The following is a 15,305-nucleotide window of genomic DNA, read 5'->3' as shown; positions in this document are numbered from 1 at the left end:
ATATAACCCACATAGTCATTAATAGCCTGTCAGTGTCCCATGATGTACTCCAAGAAATGGATTTTACAGGTAAGTATGTAGAAAAAAATCCAGTTTTTATCCCTAAACATGACTGTCAATAACAAGGGTATCCCTAATATTTTCCTGTGTTGGCAACACAGCATTTATCTTTTAAATTAAATCTGCTCTATCACTGGCAGTGGTACCATGTGGTTGGAGATGCCGAATATAAATATTGACCTCACCCATACGAAGTTGGTAAGCGAGGAAATTTGTATGGGTACGTGGCATTTAATTTTAATTTCAGTCATCTAATCCTCTTCTGCAGGCTGCACTACAGAAACAACAGGAGGCGGCATTAGCCGGAAGTGGTTCTCCAGTGAACTCTCCCACTAAGGCAAGCTCAGGAAGTGCAATGGCAACCGGAGAATCCCCCTCTGTGAATGGTCAGAGTCACCCGCACATAGATGGCACAGAGACCGAATTGGAACCTGACCCCCTTGATGATATCCTAGAGAATGGGCCAAAAGGTGAGAGATCAGATTTCTCAGCCAGGCAACTTCTGTATGTACATCCACCTTGATATTTTTTGCTTGCCTGGTGATAGGCATTATAGGGACAGGAAGTCTCCCCAATGAGAACACTGGCAGCAGTGAAAACATCAAAGCTTTTTAAAGAAGGAACTCGAAGAATTTAATCACTTTTTAAAATTTAGTTTTCTTATAGTGGATTAAATCCAATTTGGTGTATGCCATTTTTCTTAAAATTTACAATTATCACTATACCTTCTGTCTCTCCAGACGCAAGCAGCCGCTCTGCCCGCCCTTATTTTCTATTGCCCAATCACAGAATTTGATGTATTATATGAATCCATTTACAAAATACAAAGCCGCCTGTGAATGGACAGCAGAGGGGTGGGGCAGGTAACAAGGCTACTTTGTGAGAAAGCTGGATCACTCCTGTCAGAGCGCCAAGAGTATAGCAATAGTTGTAAAACAGCAATAGTCAGTAAATGTTAATTAAGAGAGATGTCCGCAAGGTGGCTTACACCTTGTTGGACTTAACCCAGTTTAAGCTGGTATATTTTAAAAGTGACTGAATTCTTGAGTTCTGCTTTGAAATATAAACAAAAATTGTGGGTTTTTTTCATTTGTTTTCTGTTTTGTTTACTCACACAATTAAAAAAAAAAAAACACCGTAATTCCCTTGCAAATCACAGAATAACATTACCACTTTATAGTACCACTTTTTTAGATTATCATTCAAGTGCAACTAAACTCAAGGACAAAAAGTTAAGATTGCAGTCCTTAAATGTGGTGGCTGCAATAACTTTATTTTTTTATGCTTTTTTTTCCTTTATTTTCTTCCACTGATCCTGCCAGTAACACTTCTTGCTTTACAGTGATAAAATTCATTCACTGTACTGTATCTCTTACCAATCTCCATAACATGGGTGGAAATGTTCTGTAGGTCAAAGAGGAGATGAAGTAACACCGCAGAATACACAAGACAGTATTGGATGTCTGGCAAGATAAACATAATTTTTTTGCACTTTTTTAAAATTCAGTTTAACAAAAATCTTATATATTATCCAAAATGGAGTAAGTACGAAGTACATATTAAGGTGTACATACACCTATTGTTTTTTTCTGTGGGGCCATCGCACATAATCATAGCCAGGGATGTATCTGTGGAGTTCAGTATGCATCCATAGACACGCAATTCCTCCTAATTCGCTACACAGGTGTGTTTTTTATTCTTAGGTGTGCTTTTAATAGCCTTTTAAATACCTGTGATTAATTGTGAGTGGGAGCCATGGTCTGCTTACCACTGTAATCAGTACCTCCCTATGGTGAAAGCCACCCAAGTGGCACCTACTAGGCATTGATGGCACACAATTACAACATTATACAATCCTACTTGATTTCGTCAGTAGTACTCTATGGAACCTGCATAGCTTAAAGCAGGGGTGTCAAACTGCGGCCCTCCAGCTTTTTCGGAACTACAAATCCCATGAGACATTGCACGACTGACAGTTGAAAGTATGACTCCCCAAGGCAGAGGCATGATGGGACTTGTAGTTTCTCAACGACAATTTGGCACCTGTGGCTTAAAGCAGGACTTAAAATTTCAAGTCCTGAGCTACTAGCCAGGCCTTAAGAGTTACTCGCCACCAACAAACACACACACAGACACACCTGTACACACACACAGACATGTACATACACACACACACACACATACGCACAGACACACATGTACACACACACACATACAGACATATTCACACACACAGGCACGTACAGACACGCATACACACAGATAAATGTACATACACAGAAATATACACGCGTAGACGCATGGCAATTGGCGAGCAGGCGAGTGGAAATTTCAAGCCCTGGCTTAAAGCATAGGGTGCCATTTTTCCCCAGATGATTCTAGTAGTCTGAGTTACTATAAATCACCTAAACAGTTTTTTTCATGAAATGTGCATCTGTACCATTAAAACACATGCATGGTCAAGCATATTCTCTAAAGATGTCCAGTGAATTGGAGGTCTGCAGCTAAATTGTGTGGAATTTCCTTCTGCAGAGACTACGCCGGTGATAGCCGCTCCTTCCATGTGGACCCGACCACAGATTAAAGATTTCAAGGAGAAGATCCGTCAGGACGCAGATTCAGTGATCACTGTAGGACGAGGGGAGGTGGTGACAGTCAGAGTCCCCACACACGAAGAGGGATCCTACCTCTTCTGGGAGTTTGCCACAGATAATTTTGACATTGGTTTTGGGGTTTACTTTGAATGGACAGACTCCCCGAACACAGTGGTCAGTGTTCACGTCAGTGAATCCAGCGAGGATGAGGAGGAGGATGAAGGTTGGTTAGGAGGTTGATCTAATCTGTTTTCTTCTGCTATGACTTTTACAAAGAGCCTGCAGAGCTTTTTGATTGTGTCTGTTTTGGCCAACATGGATGAATGCTTTCAGCTGATAACAGGAAACTGTTTAATCCTACTATAGTGTTGCATGTAAAGCTCATCCCAGATGTTAAAAGCTGATAATGACTATTATTTGGAGATAAACTCCAAGCAGATATAAAATAAACAGTGTAGTTTACAAAAATACGGAAGCGCTACTCTGATGATAATATTGCTAACACTATATAAATAAACATATAAATGAAAAAGTGTATAAACGTGACACAATGTGCAACAAAAACATAAACCGTGACCTGATCCTCCAGGGATCCATAATAAGTGAACTGATCCTAAATGGATCCAAAGTGTACACCGTGAATGTTGAACCACTCAAAAGATAGTAATTTCAGATTTACCAATACTGATCGTATGGTATAATTGTGCATACAACCAAAGTAATAGTGTAAACAGATCAAGCAAACAAATATATGAACTTAGCCCAAATAGGACTAAATAATGATACGTCCAAGAATAAACTCAAGGAAACGCATGAAAAGTGCGAAACGTGCATAAACATAAAAATCCAAATCCAAAAAAATATATAAAGTGTTTTCATACACAATCGATGTATGCACAAATCAAACACACTCAATACTTTGAACAAATGTGAACCTATAATATGCAAACGCATGACTCCAAATAAAGTGGAAAACTAGTGAAAAAAGTCCAAATTGTGGCACTACACTACTGTACTCGTGGATGGTGTATGTGAGTAATCACATAAGGGTATCCGTCAAAAGCCGAATTGGCCGCTCACCTTCTTGCTTTGACACGCAAGGGGTCAAAACACTTTTTGGATCACTAACACAGGTCCTCCATGTATATGATTCCTCTACTCCTGGATATCTCTCCCCTCAGCGATCTCACTCCCAGGGATGTACATATAAGCAGTAGAATCCTCTCCAGGTAAATCATATGGTAAGCGCCAATATTACTCATTGAGACCTGTAGACCAAAAAGTTGAGAGGCCAAGCCATCGAGACCCCAGGAAGTGAGTGCAGGAACACACTGTCAACAGCAGTTTGAAGGGACGTAATGAATCACTTCTGCCTCCACAAGTCATTGTGGAGGCAGAAGTGATTCATTACGTCCCTTCAAAGGATCTGTGTTATAGATCTTATTATAGATCCCTGGAGGATCAGGTCACTGTTTGTTTTTGTTGCACATTGTGTCACTTTTATACACTTTTTTTTCATTTATATGTTTATTGATATAGTGTTACCAATATTCTCATCAGAGTAGCGCTGCATCACTTTGGTATTTTTATATCTTGAATCATTTGGATGCTAGCAGCTTCCGTTATTTAGACTAGATAAAGGTTTTTAGGTTTAAGCGCAGGAGGTTTCCACCATCATTTCACAGTGTAGTTTATATTCAGGTTTACTCTTGGCATGCTGAGAATAGAATGGAACTAGGTTCAGGGGAAGATGTAACTACTACTTGCATATGCAGGGATTAGTTCATCAGTGGCCAAAAAAAGATCGTATTGGATCTGATGACTGAAGGCTGGACCTGTCACTGCTGGAATAGGTTACCTCTGTTTCCTCTAAAGGTTCTTTTGTTTTTTTTTTATTACAAATGTCATGCTTACCTGCTCTGTACCCCCCCCCCCCCCTCCCTTGCTGAATGCCTCTAGGGCAAGCTGCTTACTTTAGGGGCACTCGTGCATGCTCGCTCTAAAGCCGCCTCTTTGTGTCTTTAAGACACACAGTACGACTTAGCCCCGCTCCCTCCTCACTGGCTATGATTGACAGCAGCAGGAGCCCTTGGCTCCCGCTGCTGTATCTCAGCCAGTAAGGAGGTAGAGACCTAGGAGAAACACTTCTCTCGTATACAGTGCTGGAATGTATGTAGGTATGTATTGAAGGTGGGGGGGAGGGGGTCTTTGGGGGAATTTGCACACAGGTTTTGTTTTTTTTTTTTTACTTTCTTGCATAGAATGCATTAGGGTAAAAACAACCTGAAGCTTATAACCACTTTAAGAACACTTTAGATGCCACTAGTGTAAGCACCTTTAATTTGATTTGGTATGAGCCTCTTGTAATCCCTTAGGCAGTAGCACTTGTCTGGGAGTAGGGAGGGCAGAACTAGGAGCCTGACCAATAAGGAACATGCGAACTGGAGGAGAGAACAGATTGCACAAGTGGATGACCAGGCTGTACTGCAGTACAGAATTGACAGGTCATCAACCTAGTTTGTGCTGTTTGAAACTCAGGACCAGCTAGACAGAAATACAGATCCCTTAACAGATTGTGTAATTCAGCTGTAATGTTTTTCTCTGCTTGTTTGCCTTTGATTTCAGTTTTTACATGACTATATGCTTATTCATTAAGGGACACAAGGTCAGAAGGATTCCTGAGACGTATGGGTCATACAGCCATCTACAAGAGATTTGGACACTGGCTACAAAAAAGCTGTTAGCCTGAATAACCTCTCCTACTCCCATCATGCTTCAGTTTCCTGATAGTGTCCTAGAAAAATGGACGTCTTCTCTTCTCAGAAAATCAAGCCCATTTTGCTTGACTTTTTTTTTTTTTTCTTTTAAAGATATTTTCTCTTCAGTCAATATTCTTTGTTTACTACAGTTGCAAGATACCTAACTTTTCTCACTTCCTTGAAGGCCATACCTGGACCCTTCACGGAGATAATGTGGGGCGTGCTTTGCCTATTATTGTGACCTTTGGATGTGGCACTTTCCAGGTCACCAAGTGTAATGTGTTGGCCACAGAGCACTGTACAGGTCAAGGACCCTGATATTACCTCTGGTAATAGCCTGTACCTGAAGATTCTCTGGTCTTAGGTACTTGGCAGAAATGGGTGCTGTGCCACTTTCTGGATGTGTTGCAGGCACCTTAGCTATTGAGTGGGGCTGTATCGTGTGCTTGCACTAGCTCTGCCCTTCCACCTTTACTGTAAGCCTCACTGCTCCTCTTCAAGGGCCCTACACGATCTATTCTTTCTCTTTCCTCACAGTGAATAGGTCACTGTTGGCAAAGTAACTTCTCTTGCTCCTGCAGTTGGTGGGTAAGTGCTCCTGTGCGAACTTTCAAATTTTACATACTTGTGTTAGTGCGATCATAGGAAGCAGTCCTGAAGTCTCTCCCTTCAGCCACATTTATGCTTGAACAGGCTCTGCCTAAAGACATTACTCTGAAGCCTCCCAGACATGAATTGGAATTCGACCGGTTCAGGAGGGACCAGATGAATTTCGATTCGTGTATGGGCACCCTGGATGTACAGAAGTTGATCTACTGATCGGCTTCTGTAGAACCAGCCCATCTGATAAATGCCGCTCGATTGGATCATTGTATTTTGAGGAGGTTAAGTCTTCCCACTGTCAGAACACAATAGCTCAGTGGGAATAATGCCTAATCCCACATATTCAAGTCATTTCAAGACTAATATATAGTCTGCTTTAGGCTTTAAGGAACCTTATTAGTGCTTATTGTCACAATGCATAAGTGTTTAGTACTGGCGCAACATTCTCAAAGGATCGGGCTCCCTTAAAAATTCCCAGTATGCTCGTTATTGCAACCGGTTTTGTATGGTGACTGGTCTGATTCTGACTAATTGTTCTTTTCTCCCAAGTGTTTTGCAGAGCAATAGCCTTTGGAAGAGTTGTTTACTAAAGCTAGTCACATATGGGTTGATTGAGAGAAAATCTAATCTATTCCCCCATCAATGTTAAACAGTGTGGATGCTGGAATCTCCCCTGCCAGCTGTTGTATTCTGACAGTTGGAACCTGCGGCTGTTGGGAATACCTGAACAGTGACTGCGTCTGATTGGCAAACAATTTTCCACCTGTCTCCCTTAAAGTGACACTAAAGCTTCATTTTTTTTTTTTTTTAAATAAACATATGTCTATACTTACCTACTCTTTGCAGTGGTTTCACACAGAGCAGCAGCGATCCTCCTCTTTTCGGTTCCAGGTGGTGCTTATGGCTCCTCCCCTTCGAGCAGTGCCCCCAAGGAAAGCCGCTCGCACTGGGGGCACTGCTGCGTGCTCATCCCCTAAGCCAATGCTCTACGTGTTTATTAGACACATAGAGCTGCGGCTCGATTACCTGATTGACAGCAGTGGGAGCCAATGGAGAATGCATGAAGGTAAAAAAGCCTTGAGCCTTTAGAACTACTTTAAGAAAGGTTAAGTGGAAAATGTTGTCAAGCCAGATGGTGCCAACAAGATCACCCATGCCTCAAATTTTTGCTAATCCAGCAGGATCATGGCTTCTTCTTTAACCTATTTAAGTTTCCCAAGTTTAAAGTAGACCTAGGGGCATACATCCTATTCTTGACTTGAAGCATACTTGCCAGAGCGCTTGCCCCTGTGCTTACTTTGGTTCACTAGCTTGATATTCCAGTTGTGGCATTTCTAGACAACCTCTTGCGAGAACAGTGGGCGCAGATTTTATCAGTCAAATGTCCAACAAATTGTTCAAACTCTACAGAAGTGTGTTTGAATCCTGAACTTCCAGAAGGCAGTGCTGGAACCAATTCATTGTTTGGAATATCCAGGTTATCTTCTAAATACTGCTCAGTTCAGAGCTTTCCTTCCGCAGGAAAACCTTCTGACTCTCCGCTCCTATTTTTGTACTCTACTGTAAAGGAGCCTCCATATTCTCTGCTTTACAAGTTCTGGGCTTGATGATTGCCTCCTTTATGGTAGTCTTTGCCCAATTTCACTCCCAAAGAGTTGCAACACAACATTCTGGCACCATGGAACAAGAAGGTATAGTTTGTGGCTGTGCACCCTGGACCAGGTTATCCATGGCTTGGTGTCACAGGGGGAAAACACTAGATATGTGTACCCCCTGGCTTCGAGGTTCAGCAGCAGACTGCATAGGGGCACCTTTAAGACCTTATGGCACCCCTGCGTATCTGCTAAAGAGCACGTTTCTCTGCATGTTGGGAATGTACGCAGGTTGTTGTTCCCTGACACCCAGTAATGTGAACTAAGCCTTAGACTGCAGTGTCTTGAAACTGAAAATACTTTTCATGAGTGACCTGAGTGGAAAAAGATTGAGAAACACTGACCTGATCAGACTCCTGGCAAGACACTCTGTGGCCTCTTGCCTGTTGAAGCCAAGGTTCTCAGAGACAGTGGACTATCTGATTTGGTTATTCCTACCCTCCTACAAGTTAGGAAATTTACTTCCCTCAAGGTTATAGTTAGATTTAGAAAGTGCACTTTGTATCGTGCAAGGCATGGAAACTTCATCTCAGGGACTCAAGGAACACATCTTAACCTTTCTCCAATGCGGTCTGGATCAACATTTGGCTGTTTTTTTTTTTTTTCTAATTTGAAGACTGCTTGCATCACATTTCCTGGTGTCTATCTTTGTACAGGGTGTTGGTCACCTGGTTCTTTCAGCTCTTCAATGGGTACTGTTTGGACCTCTCTGGGATATTTCACGGTCAACACTGTTTCACAAAGTTGTTTTCCTTGTTGCATTCACTTCTGTGAGGTGCATTTCAGAGTTAGTGGCTCGCTATTGTTGAGTCCTACAACAAGGACAAGGTTGCCTAGAGATCTGAGGCCTTCTTTCTTCATTAGGCTGCCCATAGTTAGGTCGTTTTTTTTATTTTTTGTTTTCAATCAACCAGTGGGCTAATTGGAAAAAAATAAATAATGAACTTCCCCATCCACACAACCGATCTGGATGGAGGAATCCTCGCCACTGTGCTATTGTGTTCTGACAACAGGTGGTACTCCTCTGTCAGAATAGACTGATCAGTGCTGCAGTTGCTGATCAAATTAAAATTTTCCAACCTTTTCATTCGACAGAAGGCGGTCCCTGTTAAATTGTTTGAAATTAGATCCATCGAATAATCTTCAAGACATTGTTCTACCATCTCTGTCCTTGTTCTGTACACCCCAAGAAGGTTTTGCTCCATTATTGAATGTGGTGGGAGCTGTTAAGAGTTTACGTTTCAGCTGTGTATTTTTTCAGGCTCGCTGACTTGTCTTTTTCCTGCGGTTTCCCATAGAGTGAATTAGGCAGCTAATCATTCAGGCCTAAAGGCTTAAGAACAAGCTTCAACCTTTTTCCGTCAGGTCACACTCCACTATATCAGTAAGTGTCTCCTGGGCCTTTTGGCATTAAAGGATCAGTTTGGGAACATGTTTATGTTTTCATGTAACATGTTCCCAATGCTGCAGCCGCTGCTCCCCCCTCCCTCTGACAGAAGTATGGGGAGAAGTTCCTTCTGTACTGAAATGTATTGTAATTGTACTGTCTCCCTTATATTGTAAAGCGCTGCGCAAACTGTTGGCGCTATATAAATCATGTATAATAATAATACGGTCTGTCAGATATCAAAACAGCGGGGCTCTGCCCACACAGCCACTTCATTCATTCAGAGTTCCGTGAATTAATGCACTACAAGTCCCGACAGCCTTGGCAGCTGTCAGTTTGTAGTTTTCAATGAACTACCACGGCGCTCTGGAGCACCGTGGTAGTTCATTGAATCTTCCTGTCAGTATATCTGTATGCTTTTACATCCCGTACGGGCAAGCAGATATACTGACAGATCTGCAGGAGACCTGCATAGCACCAGCGATCTACTGATCGCTGGTGCAATGCTTTACAGGCTCCTGCAGACAAAAATAATAAATGCACATTTTGTTACCTGCAAAAAAAGATCATTTATTTTTTTTTTTTTGCAAAAGGTGAACCTATACTTTAAGTGTTTGTCTCTTTGAAAGGCTGTCACCTAGATTTTTTTTTTAACACGTTCTCTAAGTTTTAGCAGGTAGATGCTTGGGCTTCATCTTCTGCAAGCTTCGTATGTGAGGACCTTCCGACAGCACTTTGAGCTGCAAACAACCCTAAATTTTACTTTGTTTTTTGTGGCCCTATTAACCTTTTAATTGCCTACCCCTCAGTTGAATTGCTTTTTACTTTCGATACATCTCAGAATTCCTTTGGACACTGTGTCCTTTAATGAAAGATTTGAATATCTGTCAAATCCTTTTCTTGGGCACAGGTCCCACCCCTATTTTATGATCACTCCTACTACTGTTTTGCATGATACTGAAGCATAATGGGAGTTGGAGGAGTTAGGCCTTTTGACATTTTAGTGCACTGTGGAGGCACAGGACCCACTGCCTGCAGCCTGTCAAAGTCTATGGCAGGCTAAAATACACTGGGGCTGAACAGGGCTTGCTACATCAAGCAGTACTGGGAGTTTAGGGCCCTATATGTTCAAGGAGATATGCCCAGAGTGCAGGTGTTCTACATTCCAGGCATGTGTCCCTGAACGCATAGGGTCTTAAATTCCAGTGCCACTGGAGTATGGTGTTCAGTCCTGTCCAGCAACAGCATATTTCAGCCTTTTATAGACTTTGACAGGTTTCAAACAGTGGTGCTGGACACTGCGCATGTTTCTTCTGGGTGCACTGAAACGCTGGGATTAGATGGTCAGTGCGCAATTAACTATATACTAGCTAACAGCTTTTTTTTGTTGCCATTGTCCAATTCTGCAGATGGTAGTAAAACCTATACTTCTCAGAACTTCTTCTGAGACTTCTATGTTCCTTAATGAACTCCAAGGAAAAGAATTTATAGCAAGTCAAAAATCTTGTTATTTTGAGCTGTCACAACCAAGAAGAGCTGAAAAAAAATAATCATCATTGGCAAATGTAGCCACTGAATTGATCCTAAAAAGCCCAAACCAAATCCCTCTTGGCTACTGCTGCCAATTTTGCCACGTGGGGGAGTGGGTGGGTCAGAAAAATCCTTCCCAACTATCCGATCAGTTATTCACATACTATTCTGTAGTGTTTAAACTGTAGACATTACTAAGGAAATCAACCTTTTTTTGGATATCCCTATTAATTTGCCTCTATGATGTTGATTTAGTAAAAAATCTTCACCATCAAAGTATTTGGCTAATCCTCTCCTCTTCACACAGAAAACCCGAACAGTGAAGAGAAAACCAAGAAGAATTCCAACAAGCCTCAGGTGGATGAAATAGTACCGGTATACAGGCGGGATTGTCATGAAGAAGTTTACGCCGGAAGTCACCAGTACCCTGGCAGGGGGGTCTACCTGCTGAAATTTGACAACTCTTACTCCTTGTGGAGGTCAAAGTCTGTCTACTACAGAGTGTACTACACCAGATAAAGGGGGGAGGGCCAAGGCCAACAGCAGGGCTAAGGCAGTGAGTGGATCACTTTTTGCTGGATCCCGTCAAGTCAGTGTTGTCCCTCCATCTCTCCTCATCTTGTGATATTTGGGGGCTGAACCTGCTTAGTGCAACACTAACTCAGCCCAGCGCAGTTTATTCCTTTCGTTGCCATCAAGCCTCTGACAGTAAAAGGGTCGAAGTGTTGGAATTCAGCTACGTTGGCAACTTATTGTTATCCTCCTGTACCAAGTTTTATTTTATTTTCTGTTTTAAATTAAGCCCTTTATGGAGTTTTCTGATCTGCAGAGGAGAAACAGGAAGTTGTGCGTGGGAGTGGCATGGTGTATCAGTTGAAAAGTTCCTTGACTTATGAAGAATTCCTGTCCTTCTGGTGTTGGTGTGTTTAACATCTCTTGTGTGAAGAGACAAATGACAAGCAAAGCTTCCCTAATAATTATCCTGAAAATTCTGTACTGAACGGAAATGGTTCTGGACGATGGGACAAAATGTGGCTGCCCTTCTGATTTCATGGTGGACCTGGGCTTGAAGCTTGTATGACACACGGCAGAATAAAGTTGTTCTTGCCGTATGAATGAGTGTGATCCTTAATAATTTAATATTGGAGATATATAAAATGGGCGGGTATACAATACTGTCTGCTGCATGATTGATTGTGACCTTCCTTCTCTTCTCTATTATTATTCATAGTTATGTATAATACTGTGCAGCCTGTCTGCAAAATCCCCCTGCCATATCGATCTTGTTGGTTTGTCAGAAGAGTTTTATAATCTGACGCTTCTAAATTTTTCTGGTACGCTAATGAAATGATCTCATGTACCTTGTGAATCTAATATTAATCCTATGAATTATGGTTTGTAATAATAATTATTCTCTAATATTTCGAACGAGTCATTTTTTTCAGGCCTTCCTGTTTTGACCCAAAGATGATCCCCCACCTTGAATAGTTTTGGGGTCTCCCAAATTGTTGTTGAAGTTAAGGTCTAAACCCAAGAACAAAATTTTAGATGTTACAGCTTACCGGTACTTAGCTGAGGTGACGTGTATTTGTTTTCCTTTTCAAGATAAGTACATTTTCTGCAAGTAAAGGAAATACCTGGTAATCCTGCAAGGGATCTTATGGCATTGTAACTTCTTATCAGTAAACTGAAATATCAACAATCTTATCGACCTTCCCACCTATCTGTGTGAACTTCAGGACACCTCCTTCCTATATAATGGAGACTGAGGAGAGAGGGAGGCATTTGTAGTTCAATTCATAAAGGCTGCCTAGGGTGACAATGCTGCTTTCCCACAGATACAGTGCAGTGAGTGAGCTGAGTTGTAAATGTGTTAGGCTGGCCATTCAGCAGGGACTGGCCAAGATTTGAACCATGTATGGGCAGGTTGTACCCAAGTTGATAACCAGCCTATCGGATTTTACATGCAATTATGGCTAGCTGCCATTGTAGCTGCTAGCAGTTCTCACTGTGTTCTCCTGGCGGGGACAGCTCCTTCTGGGGAAATTGAGCAATTTTCTTTCCTACAACCAGCGGTTGCAGGAAAGGAAATCGCTTTGTCTATGGCCAGCTTAACTGGCAGGCTCATCGGGTGAAATTATATGGAAAAAGTTACATAGATAAATGATGTAGCGCTGCTTAAATATTAAACATCAATTTGACATTATCAACAGCCAAAGTGAATCCACAGTGCTCATAATAATAATAAAATATATGAATTGATGCAAATATCATACATTAACAAAAAATTATATAAATGAATATTAAAGTGCTCCAAACAAATGTGTAAAGTTCATAAATATCCAGATATAGCGCGATCCAACACCATAGATGCAAATCTGTGCTTAATGTGAATTTCATGCACTAATTGGTGCCACTTCTGTGCTCCAGAACTCTCACCTCCAGCGTATGTAAACTGTGTGTTTAGTGAGTAACTTCCCCCAAAGAAAAAAACGCCTCATATTGTGTAGTTTAAAATAGATGTGTTTTACGATCTGTAAAGCACATCTTTTTTTAAACAGAATGGAAGTGTGTTTTTAATAAATATTGGAGGTTTTACTCAACTACTACACTATATGAGGCGGTTTTTCTTTTGGGTGAGGTTACTGGTATCCAGTAAATTGAAGATTTCTAAGGCTACCTTAAAATATCCATTGCATGGGAGGAAGAGTGGACAGCCCCTAGTGGCTAAAAGGAGATAGTGACCTACAGTGGAGATGTCTCATTAAACACGCAGTTTACATGCCTTGGAGGTGAGAGTTCTGAGAGCACAGAAGTGGCACTAATTAATGCATGAAATCCACATTAAGCACGGATTTGCATCTATGGTGTTGGATCGCGATATATCTGGATATTTATGAACATTATGCATTTGTTTGGAGCACTTTAATCATTTATATAATTTTTTGTTATGAGTACTGTGGATTCACTTTGGTTGTTTATAATGTCAAATTGATGTTTATTTAATATTTAAGCAGCACTACATCATTTATCTATGTAATTTTGTTTGTTGTGGGAATACAATTGATGTGAGCAGCAGCAGTCACAAAGTTTTTTTTGTTTTTTTTTTTTGCATCTATCACCTTGCTTATCACTTGGTAGGCGCAGAAGTTCACTTCACTTATTATATAGAAAAAAGCTTGAAGAAAACTACAAAACTGTAAAGACTGATATGCTGCAATATATTTAAAGTTTAGTTTTTGGGTTTAGATGTACTTTGTCTATTGGGATTACCTTAGTCAAGTATTGGAGGGCAAATGTTTCAGGCTTATTAAGTGTATGTCTCTGCAAAAAAAACAAAACAAAAGACATATTTTCAGTACATCTCTGAAATACACGCACATTTTTATACTAATCTGAAATCTCATGCAGTGTTATTAGTCCTGTCCATTTTTCTCCTGTTGTACTACAGAACACACCCCTTATATTATATATAGGGAGGGAGAGCTGTTCTGTAGTCCAGCAGGGGAGACGTCATCGGTGTCTTGGATTTCAGTGCAGCTGATTTCTGTTGCACAGCCAGGCAAAAATGAATTGTAAGAGAGGTTTGCTATGAGTGCAGTTTCATTCATAAATTCCTCCTTTAGCTGGGCTAAAGTAACACTATGACAGAATAAAACACGCCCCTGACCATTCCTTCATTGTACATCAGTTCAGAGTAAAAGTCTTTTACAAAACTTAGATTGGATTGATGGGTGATCATTATGACACATCCTTTGTAATTTCCAAACTTAAATGTCTATTCAAATAGGACTTTCTGGGGGCCATATAAACTACTGTATGTAAAAAAAATTTCTAAGAGTAATAGCACTTAAAAGTTCATTGCCACTTGCTGGAGCATATGTTTTCCCTGATGGCAAACTTCTGACCTTCCCTGCTTAAGTATATATTCACAGCCCATTTGGGATCAGAGCACTTGATTACATGTAGATATAACTTTATTCATATGGTGAAGAGATGGCTGGATTCAGTGCTTTTCTCATTTAGCTTCTTTGGGAAATAGGGATTTACATACTTACACTGGTAGTACAGAGAAACTGCAATCTTATAGAAGTTATAATTCAGGATTTTTTTTTTTCAACCTTACAGCACTTATGTAATTTTACCAGTACGTGTGTGTAGTGTACCATGTGTGCTATCCCTGATTTGCAGAACCGTACGCATACTGGTAAAATTGTCTAAAGGACAAGTATATGTTATAGCAGTCTTTTTGTATTTATGCCACGTGGCACTGAACTTTTAATCATTATTACTCTTAATATCCATATAATAATAAAATATGTATAATATTTGGTACCCACAAAGTTCCATTTACGTGAATAGACATGTTTGAAAGAGAATCTGTCTCTTCATTGCTAAATCTTTTGCAGACCTGTACAAATCTGTGTCAGTTGACTGCCCAGGAATCCTGATGCCAGGGGACGCAAACACACTGAAAAACTGTCACACAGACTTAATTTGTCAGCCTGATTTGTGCCTAATTGTGTTAACTTGCTTTATAAATATCCCCTATTGTGTTTTACAAATCTCCAAAATATAGTGTTCTTTCACTGCAGCAAACAAATTCTTTTTGAGTTCTGAGGCAAGTCAAACATCAGTCAGGAATGGGTCATTCATATATTGTCTGCTTAAATTTAGACTGTGTTTGTTACCCCAGAAAATATCTACGTGGATAAAGATG

At 40.8% G+C, this 15,305-nt stretch overlaps 1 protein-coding gene across 1 annotated transcript in view; it reads left to right on the top strand.

The window, feature by feature from the left end:
* The window catches only part of ACBD3 (acyl-CoA binding domain containing 3), a 47,474-nt gene extending 35,468 nt beyond the window's left edge, over positions 1–12,006 (top strand). The window contains exons 6-8 of the mRNA XM_089685094.1: positions 329–530; positions 2,593–2,877; positions 10,893–12,006. Of these exons, the coding sequence (XP_089541220.1) occupies positions 329–530; positions 2,593–2,877; positions 10,893–11,104 (699 nt within the window). The 3' untranslated portion in view covers positions 11,105–12,006. The remainder of the gene's footprint in view (positions 1–328; positions 531–2,592; positions 2,878–10,892) is intronic.
* Positions 12,007–15,305: the final 3,299 nt, after the last annotated feature.

This window comes from Staurois parvus, unplaced genomic scaffold (genome assembly GCF_062004578.1).
Source record: "Staurois parvus isolate SC_StPar_1 unplaced genomic scaffold, SC_StPar_1.0 ptg000362l, whole genome shotgun sequence".
Lineage (NCBI taxonomy): Eukaryota > Metazoa > Chordata > Amphibia > Anura > Ranidae > Staurois > Staurois parvus.
Note: the sequence above shows the minus strand (reverse complement) of the source record. Positions and strands in the feature narration are given on the sequence as shown.